The following is a 17,400-nucleotide window of genomic DNA, read 5'->3' as shown; positions in this document are numbered from 1 at the left end:
AAAGTTTGCACCTTTATTTTGCACCCGTTTTTGCGTGTGATTTACTAACGTGATTCCAGCCGTTCTAACAGAACAACCAGGAAGAAAATCTGATCCCATTTAAATTGATAAACATAAATAGGGCCTATAACAGGCAACGCAACGCTATATCGGAGGTTATCAGTGAGGAAGTCAATGGGAATAACAAAAAGATCTATAGATGAAATTATGAGAAGATGGCAAGATATTAGGAGAAAAAAAAAGAAAACCGGCTTATGATAAAACGTTGGGCAAATAAAAGAGGAGTATGAGATCAAACATCGATCAACAGGTCCAGATCTTTCTGTGATGAGCAAGTGAGTTAGTTTCGTTCAGTGCCTCGCGAGTGCTCGGGAACCTTATGCAACTACCTGTGAATTCTGCGGGACACATTCAGGACCTGTGACAGCATACCTGAATAACACGACCGGGTGGGATATCCAAGCAGAGATACGCTGGAACAACCCAGAAGAAAGTAAATGCAGAGTCGTAAGACGTTTTTTTTTTTAATTGCTAGTATTGTGTGGCTCATCCTCTTGTTGGCTGTCAATCATCATTCAGTTAACCCAATAACTCAAAAATGTCATCTGTGGACAGACGAAAAATCGGAATAATTTTTCCCTCTGTCTTTAAATTTTTTTCCCCCACGGGTGTAAAACCACGTTCCCTACATCTTCTTTAGTTTCCCCTGCGTCTCCTTCTCACCACAATAAGAGCAGCCGTCTCTCCTGATGTGGTCACCTGATTAATACGTTCCTTTCAGTTCGTACTAAAATACACACGCAATCTCTTCTCCTGTTTCTACTTTCAGGTTTAGCAAATATCATTGCAGGTGTTAAATGTATGTATTTGCATTTCCCCTCCAAGTATTTTTACACGTTCAAGTAGAAATGCCCAATATTACATATTTATTCAGGCGGACACGCAAAATGGACAACGTGTGTTAAATTGCACATTTGAAAGACGCAATCCTCACTGCACGCGGTTAGTAGATCAGCTGGGAAAATTTTTTTTGCGGGTGATGTGAAGTTTGCACGTGATTTTACACACAAACCTTTAGTAAACAAGGCTCCAAGAGTGCAAATGTTTATGTGAATAGAATGGTTCATGCAGACATCTTTCACGGCTCACAGCTGCCCCTAGTGGATACAAGTATTCCCTTCTGTAAATATCTATTCATGCAGAATATTTATATGTAGATATATAAATCCCGGATATACTAAATGTCAAACACAAACCTTCCATTAATGTTCTACTTTGCTGTATTACCATGGTACTAAACAATATATGAGCCTTTAATAATTGCATAGGGTTATATTTAATGCGCTAAGATCTCAATGAGATATTACCATTTAGTTTCATTTAAGTAGCATATGATTGAGTATTATATTGTACTGGTAGCTTTATTTTTCCTTTAATTCAATTCTGCTGTTTATTGTAGAAAAAGTTAATAATCAAGAGACAAGAAAACGTGAAAAATCTGGATGTACAACCTGTAGCAAGTTCAGATTTTGTTTTCAGAGTATTGATTTAGAATATATACTGTGACACTTGCCTATCAGAACATGACTAAATTAAACAAGCATTATAACAGTGGCTGAACTACATAGTATGGTCTTTGTCTCTCAAATTCAGTCTAACTAACAAGTGTTCTCAGTAGATCTAAATCCAAGTCTGTCCTCTTTGTTAGTTTCCACTCTTCAGCTTTGGTCCATGCATGTGCTCATGTAAGATTTTACACTCATCATAGTCCACCAGTGAGAGGTCTTGTACACACACACTTGAGTTGGTTTCCTCTCTCCAGTGTGATCAGCTTTCCCTATGTGACCGTGCACAGGCGAGGGACGGATGCATGTTTTTAAAAACTAAAGAACTAAGAGGTGATTTTTGTTTAGTTTTTAATTAATATTTGAAGGCATAATGTTACATTTATGCTGACATAAATCTGTAACACTTGGTTGAAATTGTATGTAATTGATATTAATAATCACATATTTTTCTGTATTTTGTCAAGAATATCATTATCGCAAAAATACCCAGATATATTGTGATATTATTGTTTGGCCATATCGCCGGCCTCTACTTAGTATAATGTTTTACTATTACCTATTTAGCTACTGAATTCAACACGGCTGTTGGTTGTGGTTGCTGTTTATTACAGAAAAGATCAAGATCAAGAGACCAAAAAACAGGAGAAAGTGTGGATGGGATTTTATTTTTTGTAAACCATGAAAGACATTCATTTATATTCTGTTTTCTATAAATGTATCTGGATGTACATGCTCGAGGTCAAACCTGTAGCAAATTCATATTGTATTTTCAGAGCATTCATTCAAATATATACAATGATACTTGCATACATGGAAGCTCAGTGTATGACCAAATTAAACAAGCATGAAAGCAGAGGCTGAACTACATGGCACTGAGTTTACATTCAATGTTAAACAATTAATATGAATTGTTAAGTGAAAATAATAATGAAGAGTCAGAAGGCAAATAGGTGTGTTTTCGTAGCACTTCGGATTCTGGACAATAAAAATAAACATTCATTTTTAGCTTCACAGTCAGTCAGATGAAAAATATGAAGTTTTTATGGAGTGTAGTGGACAACAAGGGTGTGGCGGTCATTGTGGTGGTTGCAGACGGTAGTGTGTCCCGGGCTGTTGAGGATCTGAGGTTGTGAAGAGCTGAGGGACACTGGATTCTGACTGTGGAAGAAATTTGAAAACTTTGTCCTGGGTGTTGGGTGCTCCTCTACTTGAACAGAGTGGGGTTCCTCACTGCACTTTATGAAGGCCACAAAGCAGCTATAAAACTGTGTAGAAATACAAAACAACAACAATGTCAAGGAGAACGTAACTACACTTTAGCACTTCATCCCTCCATTGGCTGATAATGCTATGACCTATTTTTGTTTCCATTGTAGTCTACTACTACTACAATGTTGACAGTTCGTAGGATCCCGTTTTTGCTTGGACTCGTCTTCTACCAGCTGTTTTGTTCACTTCTTACTTAGATTTTGGCCTTTGCCTCTAGCTGGCCTTTGTGTTTTGTGTATCTGGTTTTTGTATGTAAAGTTTACTTTTTCCTGTCCACAACCTGTCTCTTGTGCCGTGCATTTGGGTCCTTCTCCTTGTAGAAGCGTATTATTTTTGTGGTTTTAAGAACCAAAAACCATCTCAGTATAGTTTTATATCTTCTTAAGCTACACGCCGGAACTCTATCAGGAACAGGCTGCTTTGTGTCTGTATCTTTAAGGCACAACGGTTTCCATCTTGCATCAACATGCATCCTGAGTGACCACTTAAGATCATATCTCACATCTCTTTTGTTCTGCTTCATAACGTCAGTTTGCAGTAAGTTTCTCCTGCTGTCAGTCGGCTACAGTTCAGCCGCTCAGCAGAATCACACAGGACATTAAATACAAATAAAAGAAGAGCAGGCAGAGATCTGATCTGGTGAAAGACTGAATGGAAGGAAAAAAAGAATCCTGTGGCTGTGTGCATTTGTCCATGGACTCAGTGTTTTGACTCTTTCACAGTATTTACACGGCACCTAGACCAACAATCTACATCAATATAGTAACAAATAAAATGGAAAGAGGGATTATGGATCATTATTCATCAGCTCTCACCTGGTTGTTGAAGAAGACGTAGATAACGGGGTTGACAACAGTGCTTGACTTGGCCAGGATGGAGGGCACCACACTCGCGATGGGAGTGACCACCCCCGACCTGCTGAAGGTCGCTATCAGCGCCATGATGCCATAGGGCATCCAGCACAGCATGTAGCAGGACACCATGGAAAACACCATCACCAAAATGTGCTGCTCTCTGCGCTGAGCTGCCAGCAGATTGATTTTAACCACCTGGAGACATGAAGCAGGAGAGTAAAAGATGCAGAGGATAAAAATGTCTGGATGATGATTTAACAACTAAATACCACAGTTTAAGAAAAGGCATGGATCTTGTTAGGCACATTTGCAATACAGATCTCTAAGTGACAAAGATAGATGGAGCCCCATCGACTCGGGTTTTCATGCCTCTTCTGCGTGCATTTCTGTGCTTTATTTGGATTTTGTGTCTTTTGATTTGCTGCATTCATTATCTCAGTTTGCCTTTATGTGTGTAGGAGCCATTTGCACATTTCTTTCTTTGGCGACATAGCATGCTCTGGTGTGTTTTATTACATCTGTTCTTCTGGTTTCTCCTGATGTGCTGCAGTGGGCTAAAATGAGCTCAGATATATCATAAGTCAATCTGTGTAGTGTCTCATTTAAATCCTGCAAGACACTGATTTTGAAGGTAAATGTTAATGCAGAATTCTGTCTTATCCCAACAGAGAGACCAAAACATGTCTCCCAGAAATTAAATACCAACTAAACTGTGACACCAAATACATTTAATTGCAGCTGGATTATGTTTTCTATTATGAGTACATTTTAAGGTATTTGGCACTTAGCAAATACATTGATATGTATCAGTAATATGTTCACTGACAATTTTTTTCCTACCAAAATATCCAATTTTGCAGTTTGATATCTGCTTATTGTGACTACAGAACTATCAAGTGGCAGAATTGTTCTTCTATAAGTATATGAAATAGTCTTTTGTTGTGGTCCAAAATTGTTTATTTATGTTTAGAAATATCTCAATTGTCAATTCAACAGGACACAATTGAAACAGTAAAGCTCAAATGTGTGTGAGTTCATAGAAAAAGTTTTATAGACAGCAACCTGACTGCAATCTAGATGGGATTCTGTCATGCGGAGAAGAGAAAAATTCAACATTGATCCACGTTAATAATGTTGATATAAATGTCATCTCTCCTTCTGACGTGTCAGTTTAAGTCACCTTTAAGAAGCCAGCTGAAGGTTCAACAGACAGATTGCTCTGTTTCTAAGAAAAGAATACAGCAGGGCTCTCACTTGGTGTGCAGTTGAGCCGCAATTCACTGGTACAGTAATCAAGTCTGCAAAGCCCTTTTCTACCCTGACTCCCTTGGGTGCACAGAGTTTTCTAACTAATGGAGGTGCTTGCATAACAGCAGGTATCCAATAGTAACGGGTTGCTTCCACAATCTAAAAATACCTTCTGGGTGATTCACTGATTGTAGTAGTATAAGCCAAGAGCATGGATGAACCCAACACCAACCGGAAGAATTTAATTACCAATTATTTGTGTGACTGGCAGGTTTATAAAAGCCCCACAAAGATGTGCATGAGTCTCTGGAAACTGTGTTACACCCTTCTGACTTACATGACATGATTTCCTTGTATATGAACACAGAATACAGAAGCAGTATATTTGGTTAGTTAATCCTATGTCAGACATGTTATACCAAGTGATGTGGTAAAATGGACCTCCTTTTCGTAAAGTGCGTCACTCACCCTCTTAATGGCAAATAGGATTCGGCCATAAGAGTAGACCATGAGCAGAAGGGGCAGAAGCAGACAGAAGATGAAGAGACACAACACATACGAGACGCTGGTGGATGAGCGGAGGTGCCACTGGACAGAACAAGTGGTGCCAGGACCCTCGGGCCCGTAGCTGCTCCAACCCAGGAGGGGTGGCAGTGTCCAAAAGAGGGAGTAGAGCCAAGAGCCTCCAACACACAGCCAGGCCTTTCTGAAGTCCGAGATGTCAACCTGGGAGGAATGCAGCACGGTGGTGTAGCGCTCATAAGAGAGAATGGACAAGGACACCAGGGACACGATCCCTAATGAAGCAAGAGAGGAAAAAACAGAAGGAGCAGTTTACATAATTTAGAGGCCACTTATTAATGAATCCTTACAAGGATGCTTCCCATTTGGCCCTGTAGCAACTCTACAAACTGGCAACCAGTTCACCAACTGAGCAATACTCCATTTCACCAAATTGCTCATCACCAAGACTTGATTCACTGTAAAACAAGGAATAGAGCTGCTCCTTTCTCAGACATGTAACACTAATTTGAACAAAAAAAAATAAAAAATACAGAAAACAGAAACTATGAGTCATAATAAAAATTGTATAAAGCTGGTTTCATCTCATTAAATTCATTTTTAAAGTCTCATGTCAGCATGATGGCAACCTGCAGCCCCACCACCTCTCAGCATGTTACAATGTTTTATTGACTCCTTTCTAACAAATTTTAGACAGGAAGGTGCTAAATGTACTGTATAATCAGCAGAGTAATTATAGTGTAGACATTACAGCCTAATAGGTACTCACTGAGGAGCAGCGGTGTGTCTGACTGGGAAGACAGCAGGTCTCGTGAATGTGTGAGGAAAGCAGGTTCTTTCTTCTTTCATAGCAACATACATCCTCACATGCTGTTCATGGTCTGACTTTTCTTTTAGCCTCTCACAGGGTGGTAAAGATTTGTACAGATATTTTCTACAGACGTTAGTGACTACTCGTATAGGCCTGACTTTTCTTCTGGCTCCACTGTAAGGCTGGCAATTGTATTTTTGAGGGATTTGTCTTGTTTAACGGATTGCCTCAAGCTTCCGCTGTAACTTTTATTTAGTTCTATTTAGCAAATATTAGGATGCTAACTCACGAAACTAACATGGTGAACATTGTTAAACATTATTCCTGCTTGCTGCATGCTAATATTGACATTAAGAGCATGCTGACCGTAGCATTCTCTGAAAAGCCCTACTGTGTCTAAATACAGCTTTACAGGGCCGCAAGTGTGGCTGCAGACATGTTTATTTCTTATCCCACTTTTCCTATCCAGCTCTCCAGCCTTACTTCAATGAATAAATTCCCATATTGCCCTCAGACTGCCAACAGAGATATTGTGTATTGACTGTGACACATCAGTGGGATGACAAGATACAGATTTTGTTTTCAGGAAACACATTTTGAAGGAATTTCAAATTTAGTCGCAACAAAACCTTCAGCTGAAGGCTGTGATTAAATCTTGTATGTGTCCTATGCAGTCCTGCAGTATTTGTGTTTGTGTGTTTTGGACTGTAGTGGGGGGGGGGGTGTTCAGGATTAAACAGAAAACAAGGTGAATGGTTCAAAACTGAATAAAGTTCATGAAAGGACATGTTAGACCTCAGTCATCTTTACCTTGACACAAGATCAATAGGCTGCATCAGCACTTTATGTCTCTGTCATTGGCTTCCTATGTAGCATCATACAGTTGTAAGCAAACATTTAGGTACCCCCAGGTAAAATTAATAATTCATATTTTATTTGCATTTTAAAATACACAGTTTGTGGCACAGTTTTTTGAAAGTTTTCCTGATATTCCAGAAGTTGTCTTGACCTCCACAGGCCCACTTTAATACTACTTTAATGACATTTTGAACAGTGGAAATTGAAAGTATGTTGATATCCTTGTATGGCCTGACCCTGCTTTGTAGCATCAGTTAGCTTCATTTTCAGGTCCAGATCAGTCAGTAGCTTTGAGGAGCCCTTGGATGTTGAGTTTTTGAAGAGTCAGAGAAATAATCAGCTCTGAAACTGTCATCAGTTGACAATTCTTGATGAACATTTCTGATAATTGAGTGCCAATGACACAATTAAGGTCTAATAAGTCAATGAAAATGTCGGATTTTACAATTCAAAGGGCGCCTAACTGTTTAATTTCTTTACAGTTTTTAATTTCATGAAATAAAAAGTAACAATGCATTTACATTTCAATAATTTTGTTTTTTTTAAGGTGTGGTTGCCGCAGTGGTTGCATTTACCTCTTTTCACTTGATTCGAAAAGTTAACAATGCTGTTTGTCCAAAGATGCCCAAACTTTGAGCTTTCATGAATCTCAGTCTTGTTATTTTTAAATATCCAGTCAACTGTATTGATGATACAAACTCGTTTAAAACAAATGGAAAAAACTCAAACTAAATACCTCTGCTTGTTGTTGGCTTATTCATCAAGTGGTGGATGCATTAAGTACTTTTACTCTTAAGTACTTACTTAAGTTGAGTTTTGAGGTACTTTGAATGTTTTACTTTTCATCCACTACATTGACAGTTATGTTACTATATACAAATCGACCACATTTAAAAATGTATTTTCTCTAAAATATAACCCTTTGAAGGGAGTTACGTAGGCTACTTTTACTTTGGGTATGGCTACTTTATTCTCAACTAAAATATTTGCTAATATTTATTTTTCTGCATTTTGAATGCAGGACTTTTACTTGTAGCCTATTTGCGTACTTTCACACGACGGCGTTGTTACCGGCAGACTACTGTTGCCTGAGTTTGACCTTTTATCTGAATTCTTCTGAAATGACTACCACGAACTGTCACACATTTTCGACTCCCAACTTTCTGAATTCATCATAAAACTTTCTACAACTATACAAGCGGGCGAAAAACAAGAGTAAACAGACAAAACGTCGTGCAGTCACTCACCAAAGAGGGAATTGGCGAACCCGTACCACTTGCAGCCGTGCTCTCCAATGAGCCATCTCCCGTGCAGACTCGCAGCGAAACTGAATGGCGTCCCGAAAACACACACGAGGATGTCGCTCAGGCTGATGTTCAACAGGATGAGATTGATGGGCGTCCAGAGGGAGCGAAACTTTGCGAATATGAGCAGAGTGAGAAAGTTGGTGAGGACTCCAGCCACGAAGATGAAGCCCAGGCATACTGCCACCACCGTGTGCCCGCTCCGGCTCAAACCACCGGAGTCCCACAGGGTGGCGTCTGTGCTGGAGCTGGAGCTGGAGAGGGAGCTGTCTGTGGTGCTGGAATTGCAACCGCTTAGGTAGGCGACCATAGCAGTGAGGCGAGAGATGAGGACTGGAGAGGAGCTGGACACGATGGACAGCAAGATGCACAAAGTGTTGCTCAGCCCCGGTACAGCAGCTCTGCACGCTGTGAGGCCAGTATAACACAGTTATTAAAGTGTGAGGAGAGTTGAGCGTGCCCTGTCACTTCTTTATACCTGCTCTGTAATATATGCAAATACTTCCAACCCCTCCACCATGCCACACACACACACACACACACACACACACACACACACACACACACACTCACTGGTGTTTTCTTCTTTCTTTCTTGGAATCTCTCCAGTTATTATAACAAGTCCTTTTGATCACAACTGCCTGTGTAAATAGGTTAAATCCCCTAGATTTATAGCTTTCCAGCTGCAGACGCAGTGCTTTTCAAGTCACTGTGCTGAGCTCATGAGACGTGATTCACATTCGCAGTCACACCGAGTTCCATTGGGTTTCTTGATTTTTCATGGCAGATATAGGCCAGATTAAGTGATTGTCCAAAATGAAGTTCTAATTTTACAATCACACTGGAGGAAATTATTCGAGGCATTCCACTCCAGAAATACAAACTTTGTTGCATGATTTTGCTAAGCTGTGCGTTTCATATTCATTGCTGCTGTCTGTGCCAGACTGCTCCTGTGTATAGCTGCATACAGCAGGTTCAATTGAGCACAAAGAAAGTCACCAAAGAGAGTTTCCCATCAGTTCAGCATTTTCTTTTCTGCACATCCCACTATAGAATAAACCAGCATCCACAATAACTTATGAGGACTATTCAAGTGTTTTTTTTAATGTTTATATTCTATTCAAATTACTTTAACCATTTTAAATTGTCCTCAAAGGCAGCCAATAGTTCCCATTGATTTCAGTATTATTTGAATTTATCGACTCAAAACTATTGACACTTGAGATAGGTAAATATGTCAAATAGTCTAAGTTGTGAAAGTTTGTTTGTTGCATGTTAACAGAAATAAACAACAAAGGAAAAAGCAGACGTGATGTGCAAAGTAATAGATTACAAATCAATACAAACAAATGTTGATCTATCATGATATAAATGGAAACCTGGGGCTTGTTTCACAAAAGCAGAATTAAGAAATCCAGGATGACAGAGAATATACATGTGTATATATATATATATATATATATATATATATATATATATATATATATATATTGTACCTATGTATCTAGAAAAACTTCCCTTTGACAGGGAATAACTGTAAGAGAGTAAACACTGACTGAAAGGCACCAGGATTAAGTAAACCTAGCTGTTAACCTGGCCTGGACCAGGCTAGTTTCACAGATTAAATCTCCATGGTAATTTGTATGCCACTGATTTTTTGAAAACGAACAAAGGTTTAATTAAGACAGGGTACCTGGAAAATCCCGACTCAATCCCTTATCTAGGTTATCTAGAAGAGAGATGCTGTTGCGCCAGTAAAGATGAGCTAAGTGAAATCACAGTGGATACATGGCTGTAAGGACTGACGTCATTCTGCTCATTCATCCCGCCATTGCAGGGGAGATCTCTGTAACTCTCAATTGTCAATCTGTGGTCATGATAGTGTCAGCTGGAACCCACATGTAGCAGTCGTGATCACCTAATGCCCCTTCTTCTTGCTCTGCAATCAGCATCGTTGGCTTGTTGAAAGATCAATGGGCATTCAGACCCCATTGCATGTCCCTCTCCTCCCCCAAATATGGAGTTTCGATCCTGATTATGCCTGACACAGGGGAAGAAGAGGAATTATGGACTCAAGCCTTCTGAATACTGCAGATTGTCTGTTGTTCCTCCACCACCCACGCCAATCTTCTACCTACAGTATTTAAAAAAAAAAAAAAGCCACCAGTGAGATTCTTACATTGTTAACGTGAAGCCTCTCCAATCCACAGCAGCTACAGCTTCTTTCAGACCTGGATTCTGGCTTTTCAGAACTGACTCCATGTCAGCCTCAATCAGACAAAGAGCAATGTTGTGTTCTGATCTGCCTCAGAATGACACTAATGTTATGATTATGGTGGAAGAACAGCCTGTCTGTGTGTATAAGACTTACTCTGTGTAAATGATTGAGCATATGACTAACTGAACTGACGAATTGATGTTGTGCAGATCTATCGTCAGAGGTGTCTGTACAGACTGTAAGCATCATGTGTGCATATGCTTTTGTCTATTTGACCAGCAAATATGTTGTGTGTTTTTCAGTAACCATGGCTGCAACATTTTCCAGCTTTGGCATTGTCGTACTTTAAATACAGGCATTGTTAAGCTCTTGGTCTGATTCTGAGATGTTGGGACCTGGGCACAGTCACCAAAAAGGCTCTTTGTCCACCTGCTCCTGGCTTGAGGTCCATGAGCCCTCAGAACACTGCCCAGATGGCCCATTTGGTTGCCCATCCATGGGTAATGCAGTACCAGATGGGAAGTGACGAATATTAGCACACACGAGCTTTCTCCTCATGATGAGGGTGGATTAGTAATTAGTAAGTTGCATATGAGTAATAATGTCTTCATGGACGTATGCACATATAGTAATGGATACAAGACAGCAGGAGTAGTTCTAGCCGGACTGTTGAACATGGTCCAAGGTAAAAACAGAGCTTTCAGTAAATGCTAATAGTGTGGATGAAGTCACACCTAAAATATAAAAAAAAAAAAAGAAAGATTTTCGTAAAAAAAAAAAAAAAGGTTATTTATATATGCATCCTAAAAGTCACACTAACAACATGGCTCCGGTGATGGCAGCATCGGCTGATTGCTCCACCACTTTGGCACAGACTTAAATAACATAATAAGTAATTGATTCATTGTCATGAAATTTGACAGACATTCATGTCCCCTTCAGGATGAATTGTGATAACTTTGGTCATCTCTAAAACTTTCCTCTTCCTGCTCATCAAGTCGACAATTATGACCAAATACCTGAAAAACTAAGAACGTTCCAGTGTCAGCTGCACTTTGTATTTTGTGCTAATCAACATGCTGACACACTAAATACACTAGATTGTGAATATGGTAAACATTATGCCTGTTTAACATCCTCATGTCAGCATCGTCATTGTGGGAATCTTAGCATGCTAATTTTAGCATTTAGCTCAAAGCACTGCTCTGGGTTAGTACAACCTCACAGAGCTATGGTTGTTTGTTTGCAGTTGTTTACTTTTGTTTGTCTTCGGCAACATAACAATAAGATGAGAGTATCTTAAAATAAGCAGTGTTCTACTTGAATAAACTTGATCAGGTTCATTCGTTTTAATTTCCTCACAAAGGCTAAAGTTCTTGTTGACAGAGCCAACCTTGCGGTGTGAACATAACCGCTATTTATGCCACCAGACTTTCCACACCCACTGTGGTTTTCACAGCTTTAATTAGGTAACTCTTTTAGCATCTTCTTCCTGGATCTCTAAATGAAATAGGTCATCTGGATGTGTAAAGACAGAAGTACAAACAGGTGAATAGAGCTGTGAAAATCAGGTAATGGTGGTGTGTATCCTCAAAAAAAGCAGCTTATCCACAGACTAATTTAAAACTCATCTCTGCTTGACACTTTCTGCAGACAAATAATAGTGAAAGTCCAGTCAAGAAATCACTGACTCATGAGTGGCACTCTAATGTAGCTCTAATGTGTTTGCCTCTCACACAGCAGCAGATCTCTGTTCAACTATAAAATAACAGATTTTGATCTATATTGTATTTGCTGGGCTTGACAAACTTTAATGTAAGAAAAATGGCAATTAGAGAGACCTGACTCAATAATGAATAAAACTATTATTCATGATATAACGTCTCATAGCAAACTAAATATATAAACAACGTAGGGAAACAGTAACATTGTGAAAAATCGTTTTTTTTCTTTTGGGTCCAGCAGTTGTTGTTTTTTATTATAAAAACATATTAATATGATTTTTATTAATGACATCTTTGTCAATCAAGACAAATGGAGTACAATCATTAACAGTGATTTCATACAGACTGTCGCATTTTGTAATTATTATTCACAAGATCATGAATGTTATAATATTTAGTTGATTTACTTGATACTGAACAATAATTAATGGTCAGGATAATTCATAAGCAGTAGATGAAGAAGTTTAAAGTGTACAGAGTGACTCCTGTTGAATGATTTGGATTAACATGTAACTTAATGTAGTTTAATGTTTAATGCTAATTTTACTGTTGTGTATAGTTTGATTTTTTTGAAGTAAACCATGTGTTTTAGATGTAAACTGTTATGAGAAAAGTAATACTTTTAAAAGAAGTACATTACACATAATTTCCCATTGTGCTGCAGAAATGTAGAGTAGGTACTCAAGTAGAGTACTTAACTGTACTTAAGTTCATTACTGAAGTAAATAGGCTTAGTTACTCTTCACCACTGCTCTTAAGCCTTTTATGACTTCACCTAAAAATCTTGCATAATACATCAGGGAGACTGTAATATCAAACTTGCCTTTAGGTGTCAGTATTAATCTTTTTTTTTAATGGTTTGCTGCCCTCTGCTCATTATTTTTAAAAGTATAGGTTTCTGGTACCTTTTTTTCCCCCTTTATAGTCATAATGTATACATTAAGTAGTTATCTGTGTTCAACAGTAGTGATTTTTGACATTTTTATTTGTCTGCTTAGATATTTATTGAATTGTGTACAATATTTTTGTACACCACAAAACAGTCTTTAAAGATTTCACAAGATCAGAGAGAACAAGTCGTGAATATGACATCACTATCCTTCATTTTTTTGTTTGGTCGCACATATAAAATATCCCCACAGCAACTTAAACTTGCCCATGTGAATTGGAATTACCATCAATATTATTACACTAAAGCTTACAACTTTCAAAATCAATACTGGTCTATTTATTAGTGTAGGCCCATTCAGAAAATTGGCAAAGAAAGGCCCAAGAAAATGCCCTCCATTCAACTCCACTGCAAAGGGAGCTACAAATATACAGTGCTGTGAGATTTACAAGAGGAATGACCGAGTTGAAGAACCAGTTTGTCAGACTGGTTTTCCAGTTAGTACTTGACGAGGTACTGAGGTCATTTCAATGAGGAATGGAGAAAGCGAGGCAGGGAATGGAAACACTGCTGTCTCTTCCAGTTGTGTTCTCAGCTGACACTCAGAGGGCTGTTTGACGTGTGGCTGTGTAGATACACTGGTGTGTGGTGTAGTTGGAGCAGCTCTGTGTCTCTGCTGTTATCTCCTCAGTACCAGTACAAGTCCTTCTTGTCCAGGCGCCGTCCTGACAAAGTGGAAACAAATGCAAAGCAATTTAAAACAGTTCTAATAGATGCACATAACCAGGTATGTTTTTCATACAGTAGCATTTCGCAGAACAGGGTGCCCAAAATTCCTGAGTGATTAAGAGGCAATTAAGGAAGTCGGGAAGTAACTGATAATTAATAAACACTTACCAAATACTTTCTAAATAACTAATCTAAATAAGATTTTCTGTCGTGAAATGATTAACTACTGTGTATCTACAAAACGGACCACTCTCTTAATCAAAGATTAAGATTAAATCTTAAAACACTTAGTTCTTTTAAATGATACAACTGTTGCAAGGAAGTGCTTTGATTGCAGACAATATCTGTTAATATTAATCTGGTTGATGTAATGTGATGACTGTCTTTGAAGTTATTTAGATAAATATGTAGAGCTTTGCAATAATGTTGGGTAAGTGATGCCTCTATTTGACCTACATAATAAAAAAGTAGGCTATTAGTTTCATTTAGCAACTGGTTTCAAGTTCAAATGGTGCTCCAGCAAGTTAGATTTCCACTTTCCACTGTAAACTAACGACACAGAGGTAGAGGTAGCTTTAATTACAGGCTCTGGTATATGTCAAGATCCCAAAATACAACAATCTAATATAAAATACTGGACTCTATGCTACTGGATACCATCTTCACATTAACTCTGAGCTAAACAACACTGATGCCGCTACCAGTGGTTATTTACTGAGTTGTTTATCAAATCTCCTCCTGAACCACAGAGGACAATTTACAATTATTCTTACCATATAAAATCAATGAAGGTCCCTTTTAACTGGGATAACTTAATTGAGAAAGTGGTGTGTATAGAATCACAGATAATCGTTTCTGATTGCATGGTATTGAACAATTTTTGATTAACTAATTATCACTTCATATTTCATGATAAATTAACTTCTTAATATGTTCCTTAATAATCACTTTGGATTTGGTGGACCTTATTTCAAAGTGTTTGTCTTTCTGAGGTACAGTTATTCAAATTTTACTGGTTAGAAGGTCATGTTAAGGGGCTGAAATGCTGCTGCAGGATTACCAGGTTCGAAGCCCACAGCAGGGTCCACAGGCTCTCTAAACCCTTGAGGCACTGTCCAGTTGGGAAGCAGCTCAGGCTTGGAGCTGGTGGCCATGCTGGGTCCCATCTCACCCCGGTCGCTATGCAGTAGGTTGAGCAGGGATGTGGCATATTGCTGCCCAGTAAGACCCAACCCTTCTGGGGATAGGGAGTATGTGATGGACGGAAACCCTGGGCCCTCTCCCGTCCTGGTAGTGAACGAGCGCCAGGAGCCAGGGGTGTCCTCTGCAGCGCCCAAGGTCACGAGACGTCCTGCTACAGGGGGGACCTGTGACTCTATGTAAGAGTCAGCAACGCTGCCCTGATAGGAGATGCTGTCGTCTGTCGAGAACAAAGAGAGAGGCCATGCAGTGAAAATGAAAGGGATTAAAGGTTTCATTAGTAGCCAAATCATACAGTGGGGATTTCAGTTGTTTACCCAATTTAATAGTTTTATGGATTTTCTTTGTCTTTGCTGCAGGTGTCTTGGCCTTGTAGCCTTTGCTGAGAGCGCGGGTGAAATGAGCATCCACCATGCTGTTGATGTCCCCCTGGAAGTAAGTCAGGATGACACACTTAGAGTGTTTCTCCGCCTTAACAGCTATTGGACTTTCCATATTGTCCTCCATGGGTCATCTGTAACTGAACACAGAGGTAAGACAGGATAATTAGTAAATTAATCTTAATTTATGCAATGAATAATGAATCGCAATCTTGTATTTCTCCACATGTAACAAACGATTTGATATTTTGTGTATTTACAAACATGCAAAAAAACAGCTTAAATCATAACGCAGCAGGCCTACTTAAAAGGTTTCAATGTAAACAAAATAACACATTCAGTTTGACTTTACATATAGTGATAAAAAGGTTTTTATTTTAAAAATGTTTAAACCCTAACCCTAACCCCTGGTCAGTTGTTAATAATAAACCTGAAATATAACATGAAAGAGATTATAATCTTTTTATTTCATTGTTTTTTTCACAACCCTTGTCTTTTTAACTTTTCACTGTTGAAAAGGAAAATGAAATCCTCATGAGGACAGATTTTCTTCTTACTTCTAATCTCAATTTGTGAAGTAAACGTGAATGTAAAGCACTTTTTTTTTTCATGGCTCATAAATTGTGACTATTGTTACTTAACGTTGTTACAATGCATGACGATTCATCAAAAATACTTAATAACAAATGTATTGTTTAGGTTTGAACTGAAAGATGTTTAAATCAAGGGGCTGAAATTCATAATAATATTCCATGTTTTGGAGAAAACATCAGCTTTTTAAAGCTTAAATCTATATAAAGGACTGAAAATATTGAAGTCTATCCTACTGTAAACTTAATTATAACTTAATTGTTAACCCTGCTTGTGAATAAAGAACCAAACGATTTGCGGTTGTATTTGAAGTAACTTGCTTCTCTTACCTGACCTGATGATTGACCAAAGGTGACCAAAGAGCACAACCTTACATTGACCGGTTGATCAATGCAAAAATTAACACCAGCCAAAATTGTTGGGAAAAATATCACCTGACTTCAGTTTAAGCATCGGCGTCATTGATTAGATTCGAAGAACCAACGTCAAGTGTTTTTCCCCTCTTGTACACACAAACATTTCGCTCAGTGAGCCTCCAAAGTCACTCGATGTGTTAGCCTCAGAGGGTGTGTGAAGCTTCATGAACACAGAGCTATGAGCAGAATGTTATCTGGCAAGTTCCCACAGAACCTGAATGACAGCTTATTGAAACATTCCTCAGTAACAGTCAAAAAGTTATACCCACTTAAACAGCAAGTCTGAAGTGACATGAGCTAAACTTTTCATTAGATTTAAAAAAAATTCAACAATATAAATTTATACATTTTTAGATGGATCTCCATGAACCATTTTAAGTCTGTATTTGAATTGATGTTCTCATTATACAATAATTCAGTTTGAGTAAATCTTCAGTTTGTATTTTTTAACATTCACAAAGAAATTTTATACTTACTATACTGTAAAAAAAAAAACGATTCTTTGGCTGACATTTGCATTTGTTAAAACCAAGTGATCAACACGAAATGTATCTTTAAAACAATTGAAAAAAAAAGCAATATGAAACAATCAGTGTGGTTAATGCAGAAATTAATAGTTGTAGTTTGTAAGCAAATGATAAGATAATTTCATTTTCCACAATATCTTATACAGGATATAAATAGGAGATAATATTCATCTTATTTCAACACAGCATTACAGGTTCCCAGAAATGTTCCAGTCAAAACTTTACTTTATGTTAGTTTACAGTCAAGAAAAATTATATCTTGACCTCAAATCTTCACGCATGCACGCACACA

General features: G+C 38.3%; 2 protein-coding genes across 3 annotated transcripts; both read right to left on the bottom strand.

The window, feature by feature from the left end:
* Positions 1-2,223: 2,223 nt before the first annotated feature.
* On the bottom strand, positions 2,224-8,790 carry tmtops3a (teleost multiple tissue opsin 3a). The gene is made up of 4 exons (XM_069170974.1): positions 8,378-8,790; positions 5,408-5,736; positions 3,653-3,886; positions 2,224-2,833 (listed from the first exon to the last, which is right to left on the bottom strand). The coding sequence occupies exons 1-4, from the start codon at positions 8,742-8,744 to the stop codon at positions 2,609-2,611; spliced, it is 1,155 nt and encodes a 384-aa protein (XP_069027075.1). The 5' UTR covers positions 8,745-8,790; the 3' UTR covers positions 2,224-2,608.
* Positions 8,791-12,612: 3,822 nt separating this feature from the next.
* LOC138211316 (uncharacterized) lies at positions 12,613-16,715 on the bottom strand. Of its 2 annotated transcripts, none has more exons than XM_069171093.1 (4): positions 16,495-16,715; positions 15,512-15,714; positions 15,055-15,414; positions 12,613-13,990 (listed from the first exon to the last, which is right to left on the bottom strand). In XM_069171093.1, exons 2-4 carry the CDS (start codon positions 15,699-15,701, stop codon positions 13,953-13,955), a joined length of 588 nt encoding a protein of 195 aa, XP_069027194.1. In that variant the 5' UTR covers positions 15,702-15,714; positions 16,495-16,715; the 3' UTR covers positions 12,613-13,952. The 2 variants fall into 2 exon arrangements, with proteins under 2 accessions (XP_069027194.1, XP_069027195.1); XM_069171094.1 differs by having other exon boundaries at positions 15,512-15,708.
* Positions 16,716-17,400: the final 685 nt, after the last annotated feature.

This window comes from Embiotoca jacksoni, unplaced genomic scaffold, assembly GCF_022577435.1.
Source record: "Embiotoca jacksoni isolate LCO1_2020_lvr unplaced genomic scaffold, fEmbJac1.0.p SCAF_5, whole genome shotgun sequence".
NCBI lineage: Eukaryota > Metazoa > Chordata > Actinopteri > Embiotocidae > Embiotoca > Embiotoca jacksoni.
The sequence above is the reverse complement of the archived record's forward strand: the minus strand, read 5'-3'. Positions and strand labels throughout refer to the sequence as shown.

Excerpts from the sequence above, each read along its gene's own strand:
- tmtops3a (XM_069170974.1), bottom strand. The coding sequence starts at position 8,744 with ATGGTCGCCTACCTAAGCGGTTGCAATTCCAGCACCACAGACAGCTCC. Across the intron at positions 3,887-5,407 it reads TCCTATTTGCCATTAAGAGG|GTGGTTAAAATCAATCTGCT; the intron begins GTGAGTGACGCA and ends TCATGTCTCCAG. Across the intron at positions 2,834-3,652 it reads ACGTCTTCTTCAACAACCAG|TTTTATAGCTGCTTTGTGGC; the intron begins GTGAGAGCTGAT and ends ATTTCTACACAG.
- LOC138211316 (XM_069171093.1), bottom strand. The coding sequence starts at position 15,701 with ATGGAGGACAATATGGAAAGTCCAATAGCTGTTAAGGCGGAGAAACAC. Across the intron at positions 15,415-15,511 it reads CCATAAAACTATTAAATTGG|ACGACAGCATCTCCTATCAG; the intron begins GTAAACAACTGA and ends TGTTCTCGACAG. Across the intron at positions 13,991-15,054 it reads TGCTGTGGGCTTCGAACCTG|GACGGCGCCTGGACAAGAAG; the intron begins GTAATCCTGCAG and ends CCACTTTGTCAG.